Genomic DNA, 13,105 nt, shown 5'->3' with positions numbered 1-13,105 from the left:
TGTGAGTTGGTAGGATCTCATTCTATAATTAGATATGTTGACCGGTCTTGGAGAAGTGTGTGCATTTTGCTTTCATATTCTGTTGTATCCATTACTACAGTTGTGTTTCCTTTGTCTGATTTTGTTATTGTAACGTGGTTATTATGGCGTAGCTCTTTTAGAGCCATTATTTCTTTATGTGGGATATTATTTTTGGGAGGCTTAGAATGGATTAGGATATTGGCCACATCTAACCTAATATTATTGGCTATTGCTGGAGGTAGATCGTATATTTTACGTTCATCGGAAGCCATTATTTTGGTTTTTGGAACTTCTTTAGGAGTAATGGCAAAATTGTGTCAATGCATTGTGGCTTCTTTGGTTAAGGTTAATGATGATAAGTTCACAACGACGCCATCTTGATGTAATTGCAGCCACTGCGTAGCACTGCATTGCTGGAGGATTTCAAATTTCTTTTGGTGCTGGTTTTTAACTCTAGCGATTTCTTTATTGGCTGTAGAGTCAGAGATTCTCTCCAGGATATCCCATAGCTCCAGTTTCAAAATGTCAGATAGTATATCACGTAGCGCACTGATCGAAGAATTTATTTTTGAAAGTTCTCGGCGAGTAGCATATATCTGTTCCCGTCATAGTGCTAAACTCGCTCATTTATAAATACGTTAGGCTTTGACCAAATGAAACTTGTTAATTTTTAAACAGTTTGGTATCTTGGCACCTTTTTAAGATGGATGGTATTGAATCGAACACAGATTGATAAGAAAATAACTATTTATTAACTTAAAAGCTAATATTTCGCTGGTATTATATATCCAGAATTTTCAGAGCACATAAACAAAGTTTATTACAAATGCAAGACAACCACAATTCGGTGTAACAGTGGGGCTAGTATAAGTAATTGCAGCGTGCAATACAAGACTAAAGTCCTAATATGGCACCATCTAAGTTTAAAAAAAAAAAAAACAGTAGTCCAAAGTTTTGAAAAAAATATAGTAGTCCTTGAAAGTTTTGAATAAAATTAAATTAAATCAAAATAAATATTAATTTGGTCTTAGGACGAGAGTCTCCCAAATCTTTGGTAGATTTATACAGCCATACTTATATATATTTATACAGCCATACTTGTTAAGGTTTGGAGTATGTTTTAAGGCTTCTATTGCTTCCAAGAACAACCCCTCTGACTTATAGTAGCTTCTGTCAGTACCTTTGTTTTTTTCCAGTTGATCCTGTGTGCCGGTCATGCTTTGAATACCCCAAATTGTGATTGTCTCGGATTTGTAACAAACTTTGTTTGTGTGCTCTGAAGATGCTTGATATAATACGAGCGAAATATTAGCTTTTAAGTTAATAAATAGTTATTTTCTTATCAATCTGTGTTCGATTCAATACCATTTATATTCAATTCAATATTTATTTAAATATATCACCACCTGTACATATTTCTAAACTATAAGTGTAGTTATTTAAACAGGTTTTTTTTTCTTTTGTTTTAGAATAGCAAGTCCAGATTTTGTTAAAAAAGATGAACTGTTACACCAGTTAAATGTGAGTCATTTTGTCCTTGTAGTTATGATTTTTTGATATTATGATACAACAGAAATCAATAATATCAAATAAGAAACTTATTTTTAAAAAATAAGTTTCTTGTTTATTTAAATGTCTTCTGTTTAAAAATTATTATTGAAATTGAAATATTTATCTATTAGCATGAAATCTGTTTGTTAGCTAATTTATGTTCATATGTATGAGCACCTTGTAAAATTTCAGGTTTAAAAAGCTTAAGTGTATGGTGTGTAAAAAATTTCTTTTACATAGAATGTAAAATAATTTTTACATATCTGTTCTAAGCCAAAAGTTCATATCTGGTTTGATTACTGTTTGCTGATCACATTTATACCTCATTTCACTCTTACTATTATCCTGTTCTGTGATATATGAGAATTTTCCTTAATTTCTTTGTTTTTTATCAGCTTCTTACATTAACAACTCTGAGCATGAAACTACTTTAAAATCATAGTGAAGTACAGTGATCTCGCAATTATCCAGCTTTCGAATAACTGAACCTTTAATTGATTAACCCTTGAATTGATGTTTGCATATCAACTTACATCTGGTATTGCACCAGTAATTGTGACTTCAGTTATCTTGTCTCTTCAATTATCCAACCAGCAAATTGCTTTACCAGTGTGATTGGATAATTGAGGGATTACTATGTGTTGTTTCCTATTACATATTATGCAAAAACTGTATATGATGCCCCAGAAGGATTTTGTCTATAGCAATTTTCATCTCATATTTGTTTTACATTCAGGCAGTACTATATGATATCATTGCTATTTATCAATCAGTAAACCTGTTGTCAGATAACTCTGACAACAGACAACAGAGTTGGGTGTATAACTCTGACAATAGATTTAGATCTATTGTCAGAGTTATACACCCATCTCATAGCCGCACATCATCATCATCATATTCCTGACATGTATCCTCGAGGGGGTGTACAGGATATGATAGTACTACATGAAAAATTTACATCATTACTAACTTCTTATCTACAATTTTCCTCCAAATCAGTCTGTTACTTGTCAAGACTCCAACATTATCAGATCTTATATTTCTATTGTCTACGGCACTTTGTACCATATCAATCCACCTATATCTTGGTCTTCCTGTAGGTCGTTTTCCTGCCAACCTGGCAGACAACACTTGTTTTGCTAATCTTTCCTCGCCCATTCTGTTTAAGCGACCATACCACCTGAGATTAGCTGCTAATGCATTCCTGGATGCTGACAATATTAAGTGCTTTCCTAATATCCTCGTTTTTAATATGATATTGCCATTGATGCCATCTGTTCATACCTCTAATCTTTCTCAGGACTCTCATATCTGCGGTCTCTAGTCTTTGGTCAAGTGTTTTACTTCTGACCCAGCTCTCAGATCCATAAGTTAAAACTGGTTTGAACACTGTCTTGTGTACAGCTAATTTAGTGTTCCGACTAATTTCTCTCTTATTCCATATGAATTTATTCAGTTGACTTCCTACCATACCAACTTTGTTGATTCTATTGTCTATTTCCATAATTTAATTTACCATCTTCACTAAAAATCGTGCTTAACTAGATGCAAAGTTTTACTTGTTCCACAGGTTCTCCGTTCAAAACACAGTTGACATTTTCAATGATTCTACCTATTTTCATTGTCTTTGTCTTTTTATTGCTGACCTTCATACCATATCTATTACAACAGTTATTCAATTTAGTCAGGGAATCTTTCAAACTTGTAGCAGATTTATTTAGAAGTATAACATCATCTGCATAAAGCAAAGAGCTGACATTAACATCTCCAATTCTGATATCATGTTTAATACCACTTTCCTTCATAATGTGATTCATATAGATAATGAATAACAGAGGGGATAATGTACATCCTTGTCTCACACCAGATTTAACATTAAACCATCTTCCTGTACTTCCTTCAGTTCTAACTGCTGACTTGCAACTTAAATAAAGACCAAGTATTGCTGATATAATGCCCCATTGACACCATATAATTGTAGCGTATTGAATAGCTTCTCTCTTGGCACCTTGTCATAAGCCTTTTCCAGATTGACAAAGCTTAAATACAGATCTTTGTTATATTCCCATGCTTTCTCAACTATTTGTTGTAAAGTGAAGATCTGATCCTGACAGCCTCTATTTGGCCTGAATCCAGCTTGTTCTTCACCAAGTTTTTCTTCCACAATTCTTCTCACCCGTTTCTCAAGTATACTTCTCAAGTATACTTCCGGGCATAAATCTTGCCCAGAACACTCAGTAGGGAAATAACTCTGTAATTCTCACATTCAGTTTTATTTCCCTTTTTATATATGGGTACTATTAGAGCTCTATTCCAATCATCAGAAATTCGTTCCTATATCCAGGCCTTCTGAACTATGCAGTACTTGAGGCATGTACGCGTGTCGGGGAATTGGATATGTGGCTTGTGAAGGAGAGCGTATGTGCGCAAAATGCAGGCAGTGGGAGGAAATAAGTGCATTAGAAATATCAATATCCGAACTTGTTGCTCTAAGAATGGGGAATGAATGTAGGAAGACAAGTAGTGTGATAGGAGAGAATGGAAAAAAAATATATATGAAGGAGAAAGTAATAGTTGATAGTGTGGAAGGCGTGAGCGACTGTGAAAGTTTAGGTGATGGCTTTGTTTGGGAGAGTGAATTTAGATTAAGAGTGACTGACCTGCAGAGGGAGATAGATGAGCTGAAAGAGGAGGTGGAATGTCTTGTGAATGAGAGCAGAAGCATGAAAGATAAGATTAAGAGAATGGAAGAGATAGATGCAAGCCGAATCAAAGTAGGGGGAGAGAGAGAATTTTGGGAGTGTTAGAGGAGGAGAGAAAGGAAACAGTAGAAGAGAGGGAATGAGTGAGAGGTATGGGGGTTGCTAGAAGAGAAGAGAATGGAAACAGTAGAAGAGAGGGAATGAGAGAGAGGTATTTGAATGCTAGCAGACGAGAGGATGGAAACAGTAGGAGAGACGGAATGAGAGAGAGATATGGAAATGCTAGAAGTGGAGAAAATGGAAACAGTAGGAGAGAGGGAATGAGAGAGGTGTATGGGAGTGCTAGAAGAGGAGAGAATGGAAACAGTAGGAGAGAGGGGTGTGAGAATGCTAGGAGGGAGAGAGAGAGAGAGAGAGAATAGCAGTAGAGGAGAGGGAATGAGAGAGACCTATGGGAATGAAAGAAGATGAGAGAATGGAAACAATAGGAGAGAGGGAATGGTAAGAGGTATAATGTATGGGGACTCAATGATCCGTGGTGTTCAAGATAGGATGTGTGAGGAGTGTTTGATAGGAGGAACAATAGAAAGGGTGGCTATGTCAAAGAGAGGTGAAAGGGTGGATGAGATGATTGTGATGGTAGGAACAAATGACTTGAGTGGTAATGTAAGTCGGGCAGCGAGAGATGTGAGATTTTTGCTTGAGGCTGTACGGAAGAAGACAGAGAGAGGGAAAATAGTGTGCGTGTTGCCTAGGTATGATAATGACGAGCTGAGCAGAAGAGCAGTAATATTGAATGACATAATAGCTAGAATGTGTGACAAGAGAGGACTGCTATATATGTGGATGCTTGGAGTGCATTTGAGGAAAGAGAGGAATTGTATGCGAGAGACCGCTTACATTTGAATGAGGAAGGACGTAGGCATCTGGAGAGATTGCTGTTATGAACGAGTCAATGTGTCCCAAGGAGGATGATAGCAGGGGTGGCCTCTTGTGGGAATGGATACTTGGGAGAAGGGAGACGACATCAGGTAACACTGAGCCCAGTGGAGTCTAGAGGGGATAATGCTAGGTATAGAAACAACGGCATTTATATGCTCTATACTAATGTCAGGAGTATCCGGAATAAGGGAGAGGAATTGGTGGTGCAGATAGCATCAGCCTGGCCAAAAATTATTGGGATCACTGAGACATGGTTGACAGAAGAGGATATAATAACAGGAATAGAAGTTCTGGGTACAGCATTTTTCAGCAGGATAGGAGGGGAAAGCGTGGTGGTGGGGTACTGCTTATGATAAATGAGACAAATGATTTTGAAAGCATATGGTGTGAGGTAGAGGCAGGCAAGACAGGATATTTAGTGGGGTGTTGCTACAGACCCAGGAGCACAGAGACTGGGGACCGGGAGATGTTTAGACAGTTAAGTTTGGCAAGTGCAAGAAGAATGATTGTTATTGGAGATTTTAACTACAGCAGTATAAATTGGAGAGAGGAAGATGCATGTAGCAATAGGGAAATGGAATTTCTAGAATTCTTGAGGGACAAATGTCTTAGGCAACATGTAGAGGGAACAAGGGGTTCAAGAGTTTTGGATTTGGTTATAGCATCAGAAGAGTTGACAATAACTGAGATGACATCTCTCCCACCAGTTGGAGAGAGTGACCATATGGTTTTGACTTGGAAAATGAATAGACATGTAGGAGTATCAAAGAGACGGGAACTTATGTGGAATTATAAGGCAGGTGATTATAATAGTCTTAGACGTCAACTTGGAGAAGTTTCATGGAGGGAGGAATTGGAAGGCTGGGATATCATTAGTGCATGAGAAATTGTGAAAGAATATTTGTTAGCAGCAATGGTAAGTTGTATACCACGAGTGAAGAAGAGGACACAATTTGGAGTAAAGTGGATGACAATATTAAACAGGAATTGCATGCGCAAAAGAGGCTATGCAAGAGATATAAGGAGACAGGTGAAGAGAAGATGCATGAAGAATATAAGACACAGGCCAGAAGAGTGACTAGTGTGGTAAGGAAGGCGAAACTGGAATATGAGAGAAGATTGGCCCTAAGATTGAATGAAAGTCCTAGGGAATTTTTTAGCAATGTGGCCACTAGGAGGAGAAATGACTGTGGAAGAATGACATTGTGGGATAAAAATATGAATAGAGTGACTGATGCAGAGGACAGTGGAATTGTTCAATGAACACTTTATTGGAGTATTTCATCCTGAAGGAGTCAGTTTTAATGCTAGAAAGAGAGAGCGAGAGAGAGATAGGGCAGGTTTGAGGTTTAGAGTTACAGGAGGAGAATGTGTTTCAGATACTGAGTACTCTGGATGTCAGTAAAGCTGTGGGACAAGATGGTATTTCATCATGAGTTTTGAGAGAATCTGATAAAGAACTGACAGCTTCTTTAACCTGCCTTTTCAATGAAAGTCTGGCTACAGGAAAGGTGCCCAGGGAATGGAAGGAAGATAGTGTCATTGCATAAGGGCGGTAGCAGACTAGAAGAGTCTAATTATAGGCCAGTTTGTGTGTTATCAGTAGTTGATCTTGGAGAAAGTAGTGAGGGACCGTATACAGATGGGCAGATGAGGGTAATGTTATCTGTGAGAGTCAGCATGGATTTGTGAAAGGGCGCTCTTGTTTTAGGAATATACTAGCCTTTTATAATAAAGTTACAAGAACATTAGATGAGAGAAAGGCATATACTGCAATTTTCTTAGACTTAGCGAAGGCATTTGACAGGGTTCCACATGATAAGCTGATATTTAAGTTGTAGCACATGGATCTGGATGTCAGATTGGTCAACTGGATTCAGGATTAGCTGTCTGATAGGTATCAGACAGTTGTGTATGGTGGAGCAGTTTCAAGGAGGCAGAGTGTTACAAGTGTGGTCCCACAGGGCTCAGTACTAGGACCTATATTGTTTAACCTTTATATCAATGACATTGCCAGTGGATTGCAAGGGGATATTCAGTTGTTTGCGGATGATGCAAAGCTGGGAAGAATTATTAGTAACAGTGCAGATGTGGTAGCCCTGCAAGAGGATTTGAATAAGCTTGATAATGGGCAAATGAATGGGGGTATCAGTTTAATACAGCAAAATGTAAGGTCTTGAGGTTTGGGAAACATCAATGGGATGCTGCTTACTCTATGGGAGGAGTTATAGTGGAGGAAGTGGGGGAGACAAGAGATCTGGGATTGATGATTGATAGAAATTGAAATTTAGGGGACATATTGCAAAGGTGGTGAAGGTAACACATAGGATTATCATAGGATTTCTGTAATTATGAGAAGGACACTGACCTGCAGAGATAAAAGGGTTGTCATTCCATTGTATACGGCTCTGATCAGACCACAGACTATTGTTCTAAGATTTTGTCCCCAGGATTTGAAAGGGATAAATTAACTGTGGAAATGATTCAAAGACAGATGACAAAGATGGTCTCAGGACTGTACAATTTTGGTTATGAGGATTGGCTGAGGGAATGTGGACTGCAGACTTTCTTGGATAGAAGAAGGAGAGGTGATATTGTGACTTTTAAACTGTTGAGAGGTGGTTACAGGGTTGACACTGGGAAGTTCTTTCGCTTGGTTGAACAGCAGGAAGGAGTGATGACAAGAGGCCATCCCTGGAAGTTACAAAAGGAAACTGTGAGCAAGAGGGTGAGCAGTGGTTTCTTTGCTTGGAGAGTGGTTGAACCATGGAATCCATTGCCTGATGAAATGGTGAGAGCGAAAATGGTCAATGAGTTTAAGGAGTGGTATGATAGACTTTGTGTTTATTAGGGGGAACCTCCACTCGATGAGTCCTGACAGACTTTATGTTCTTAGGAAGGACCTCCCACGATGAGTCTTTTGACTCCATGGAGGCCTGAATAATAATAAAAATAATAATACCACCATACTTCAGCATTTCTGATCAAATATCATCTACGCCTGCTGCCTTTCCACATTTCAAGCCTTTGATGGCTTTTTCTACTTCATGTCTGGATATGTACTCCTGACTGTATACCAGTTGAATGCTTTTTACCACTGTGCTGTCATGCTTGTTTCATTTAGCAATTTTTCGAAGTAATTACTCCATACTTCAACGATATCTTTTTCTCCTGTTTTCATGTCATCTTTATTATCTCTAACTCCTTTTACAGCACTCTTTCCTCCATTTCTAAGCTTCTTCAACAACCTCCAGAATATCTTACCACCTTCTTGATATTTATTTTCTATGTTCTTGCCAAATCCTCCCATGACTTTTGTTTAGCTATTTTTACACAGTGTTTCGCTTTCTTACATTTGTCTCTGTATTCTCTAAGACAAAAGCTGACTTATTTGCCAGGAACTTTTGATATGCTTTCTTCTTTTCCTTCACTGCCTCTTTAACTTCCTGTGTCCACCATGGAGTTCTGGTTTTTCTATCCTTGCAGACAACCTCACCACATGCCTCTCTGGCTGAATCAATCAAGGTTTTCTTCAAGGCTTGCCACTGGATCTCCAATGTTTGGTTCCTGTTCTCAAACTCTTTCATTTTTTTCTTCAATATTCTTTATGTATTTTAGTCTACAGTTCCCATCTGAGAGCTGCTCAACTTTTATTTTTGGATAGCAATAAATGCACACAAAAATAGAAAACTAGAGTTTCTTTCTCCATCATAATTCAGTGACATCTCTGTAGGAAGTCTTTAGGTTGTCTTTGACTATTGGGAAGAAGTCTCACTAGCACTAAGCCTATTATCTGATTTATCCTGGCCTGATAATCCAGGATTGATTGCCTTCATAAATGCAGTCAGCTAAAGCAGCACATGCAATACTACTAAGGTTCCTTTTTCTGAGTGTCCATTAGCTGCAATCCACAGCAAACATAATGGTAGATTTTGAAATCCCATTGATGATGTTTTGAAGAATAGAAAAGAAAAGTGGACTCAGAAAGAGAACCAGAGTGAAGAATATGGGCAGGTAAGTGGAACTGTCAGTTGATTGTTGCATAGCGTAAGGTTTTGAGATTTGGTAAGCAACAGTGGGATGCAAAGTATACACCACTTGGTGGGGAAACTTTAACGGAAGTAGAGGAGATGAGAGATCTATGAGTTATGGTGGACAAGGATCTGAAATTCAGGGGCCACATTGCACAAGTTGTGAAAACATCACATCGGATAATTGCAATGATGTGGAGGAACCTGACATGCAGAAATAAAGAGGTTATGATTCCTTTGTATAAGACCTTGATCTGGCTTCATATAGATTATTGTGCACAGATTTGGTCATCGGATTTTCATGGTGACGAGGATTTGTTGGAAAGGGTTCAGAGAAGATTCACAAAGGTAGTCAGTGGTCTTTGGAATGTGGAGTATGAAGACAGATTGAGAGAATGTAAGTTGCAGAGCCTCATGAATAGGGGGAAGAGTGTGTGTGTGTGTGGGGGGGGTGATTGAGACATGTAAGCCAGTCAGGGATTGTTATCGGGTCGACATAAAAGAGATTTTTCACAGAATTGGAGAGGAGAGGAGAGTAGAACAAGAGCTGGAAACTGTATAAGGAGAGTGTGAACAGAGGAGTGAGGAGCATGTTATTTGCATGGAGAGTGGTTGGTGAGTGGAATGCATTGCCTGAGTGTGTTGTAGACACATGGAATTGGTTTAAGGCACGGTTGGATGAGCATTATGTGCAATAGTGTGTACCTTCCATGATGAGTCTCCGACTCAATGAAGGTCAAATAATAATAATAATATAGAAAGAAGAAATTAAAAAAAAAAGATTGAAAAGAACCAGTACCATCACTTGGCATCTCTCATCCATTACAAACAGGTGCAAAGAAGTAATATTCTGAGAATTAAAACTGTTGGCATTCAAAAGTAGTTCTACTAGATATGTCATCATTTCATGGAGAGGGAAAAGTTTAAGAAATTAACGCATAATGCCATCAGAGGCACACACATCTGCAATATCAAGATGTGTAGCTTAATAAACAAATGCCACTTAATTAGAGTTTTACTCATGAGCATAATTAATATTATTATTATTACACCCTCCATGTAGTTGCAGACTCTTCATGGAAGGTTCATTCAACTGACAACAAATCTAACATATTGAATCATATGTTGATATTGAAGTACTAATTACATAATTACATTGAAGTACTTAACGCTCCATGCATTAACAACATATTCTGGTAATGCATTCTATTCATTGATAATTCTCCATGTAAAAAATCTATTCACCACACTCTTACACAACTTCTAGGGATGGCCTTTGGTTTTTCCCCTCTCATCTTCTGCTCTTTTTATAATCACCTCTTTTCCTCTTATCCACCAAACTCTGCGATCCATGTTTCTTCAACCTCTCTCCATAGTCAGCATTCCAGGAATATCCCCAGGAAACAAAATTACATGCACCTAAGATAACCCTACTTAAGCATGCACTTCACATAGTGAATTATTACTAAACAGAAGACAGATTAGTGTGAAATGACATTCGTGGGAGATGAACTTCAGTTAATATTCTGAGTAGTAATTAAAACCATTGGCATTAAAAATTATATAACTCATATTAAGTGGTAGTTTTTATTATCCATTTTAACAAAATTAAAAGTGATAGTTAATTTCAATTTAAAGTCTTAAATATTAAGTTTTATTAATGTCAATTCATCTATTTACAAGTTGTTTCACAAACATGGCTAATATGGACAGCTAATATTGTAAATGACTAAAAATCTGCATTGCTTGGCAGTAAAAAGTATCAGGAACCTTCAATTTAATGTGAATATTTAAAATATTGTAGAAAAACTGAAAGAGACCTGAAGTTCTATTTAGTAGAGAAATCCGAGGAGAGGTTTCAAAAAAAACATAATAATAATATATAAGATAGAAACTTTGACACTCTTGTGTGAGAAAATTCATACACAAGCCTTCTTTATCTATTTTTGGGAGATCATATATACATTTTCTTAACCAATTCTCCTTCCAAGTTACAATGTTGAAGTGACCATGGAACAAGAATAGGAAAGGATGAAATTTGGATCCAAGTTTTTATCTTTGGTAGAATGCCTTCTTTTCAGCCATTCACATCATGCTTTGCGAAGGCCAGTCAAGTGTGGTGACATTCATGTCCACAGTCCGCAAACCACGCAGTTACAGCAGCAGCAGCTTTATGACATGTGCATTGTCTTGCTGATAGAGACAATGGACACTTCTGTAGAAACACCACAAAATAGGAAACATGGCATTGTCTAGAGTGTTCAGATACTACTCGGAGTTCAGCATTCATGGCACCACAAACAGAGGTCCAAGGCTAAACCAGGAAAAACAGGGCCATATCATCACACTGCCACATCTGAATTTCATAGGTGAATCTGAATCGTACTCTGATAACAGACATTCACTGTGCATCTGCTTGGTAGAGGATATGGCATGATTTTTCAGTCTATAGCATAACTTTCCAAGCTTAAACATCCCACTATACATGCTCTTTGCCTCAGGTAATGTGGGGGCTTGTGTATTGTGGCTCTATCATGGAAACCCATGTTGTGAACCTTTGTCCTGAATGTTTTTGTGCAGAATGCTTGGAACTCTGCATTCAACACCCCTATCCTTCGTAGCACACTATGGTCATGTTCGGTGAATGTGGTAGGTGGTCCTCTGTGGGTAGCACTTGCAGTTGACTCCCTGCACTTCTCTTTCAGTATGATATCACTGATTGTTGACCTGGGATGGCCCAGTTTGCCAAACACATAGTCCTTCAACATGGCATCTTATCACAATGCCACATTCAAACTTTCAGTTCCCTTCTCACAGCCATTTCATCCAGACACAGCTGCAATGACTGTAGCATCATATTCCTTTAATTTATAGCAGCTACAAATATGTGACTCATTACATGGCATGATGCACTGCCCATGAAGGGGGGGGTAGTTGTGTTATTTCCTGAGAGGACACAGTTCATCTCTTATCATGATTAACACTCCATGATAAGAGATGAACTTATCATGGAGTGTCATACTTATACCTTTCTTATCCTGCCGAAATATGCTATATCCTTCAAATTCTATTCTCATTAGAATATCCTCTTCAGTTAAGCAACTGATAACAACAATCTTTGGGGAGACTGAGTCAGTCATTACCACAAACTCGTTCCCTTATTTCTAATGCTCTTAGCATTTGTATACAGAAAATCCAGTGTATTTCACTATTCTTATAGCCATTATTACCCCTCATACTTCATCTGGCTGTGTAATATAGTGTATACTCTCTCATTACTCAATCCACTATCCCCATATAAGGTCATTCCTACACTGTTCCACCCATGCAATTCTAGTTTCCCTACTCTGACACACTCACCAAGGAAACAACAGTCTCTCCAAATGCTTGTGTCCATCTACATTAAAATGTAATCTGTCTCTTGCATACAGCTCTATTCTATCCTCAAATGTACTCCACACACATATCCACATATTCTTCCTACACACTCTCCCTGTTATCTCATTCATTATCACTGCCCTTTTCCTATATTCCACATTATCATACTGGGGCAACATGCACACTGTCTTTCTTTGGACATAATTCATGCTACTTTTCAGGTTATTTATACCAACCATTACTATCAGTCCCTTGGCATTTTCACTGCCATTTCCATACTCTCTATCATAAAACCAGGCAAGCACTCCTCTGGTACTCTATCCTCCCCTCCCCAAATCATCGAATCTTCATGCATGACACACTTCCCAGAAAATCAGAATTGTCAAATCATTATTTAAACTGACTACATACTATTTGTTGTCCTTTATCTTTTGAGTATGAGCTTCTCACAATCAAAGTATTAATGAAATTGAATAACTA

At 37.9% G+C, this 13,105-nt stretch overlaps 1 protein-coding gene across 1 annotated transcript in view; it reads left to right on the top strand.

Annotated features, from left to right (window-relative positions):
• Positions 1 to 13,105, top strand: part of LOC150110713 (uncharacterized) — a 410,078-nt gene that overhangs the window by 361,628 nt on the left and 35,345 nt on the right. Inside the window, exon 17 of the mRNA XM_090395888.1 lies at positions 1,491 to 1,542. Within this exon, the coding sequence (XP_090252014.1) occupies positions 1,491 to 1,542 (52 nt within the window). The remainder of the gene's footprint in view (positions 1 to 1,490; positions 1,543 to 13,105) is intronic.

Source organism: Typopeltis vanoorti, chromosome 1 (genome assembly GCF_054136105.1).
Source record: "Typopeltis vanoorti isolate ZY-2024b chromosome 1, IOZ_Tvanoo_1.0, whole genome shotgun sequence".
Classification (NCBI taxonomy): Eukaryota; Metazoa; Arthropoda; class Arachnida; order Uropygi; family Thelyphonidae; genus Typopeltis; species Typopeltis vanoorti.
This window is presented reverse-complemented; position numbering and strand designations above follow the sequence as displayed.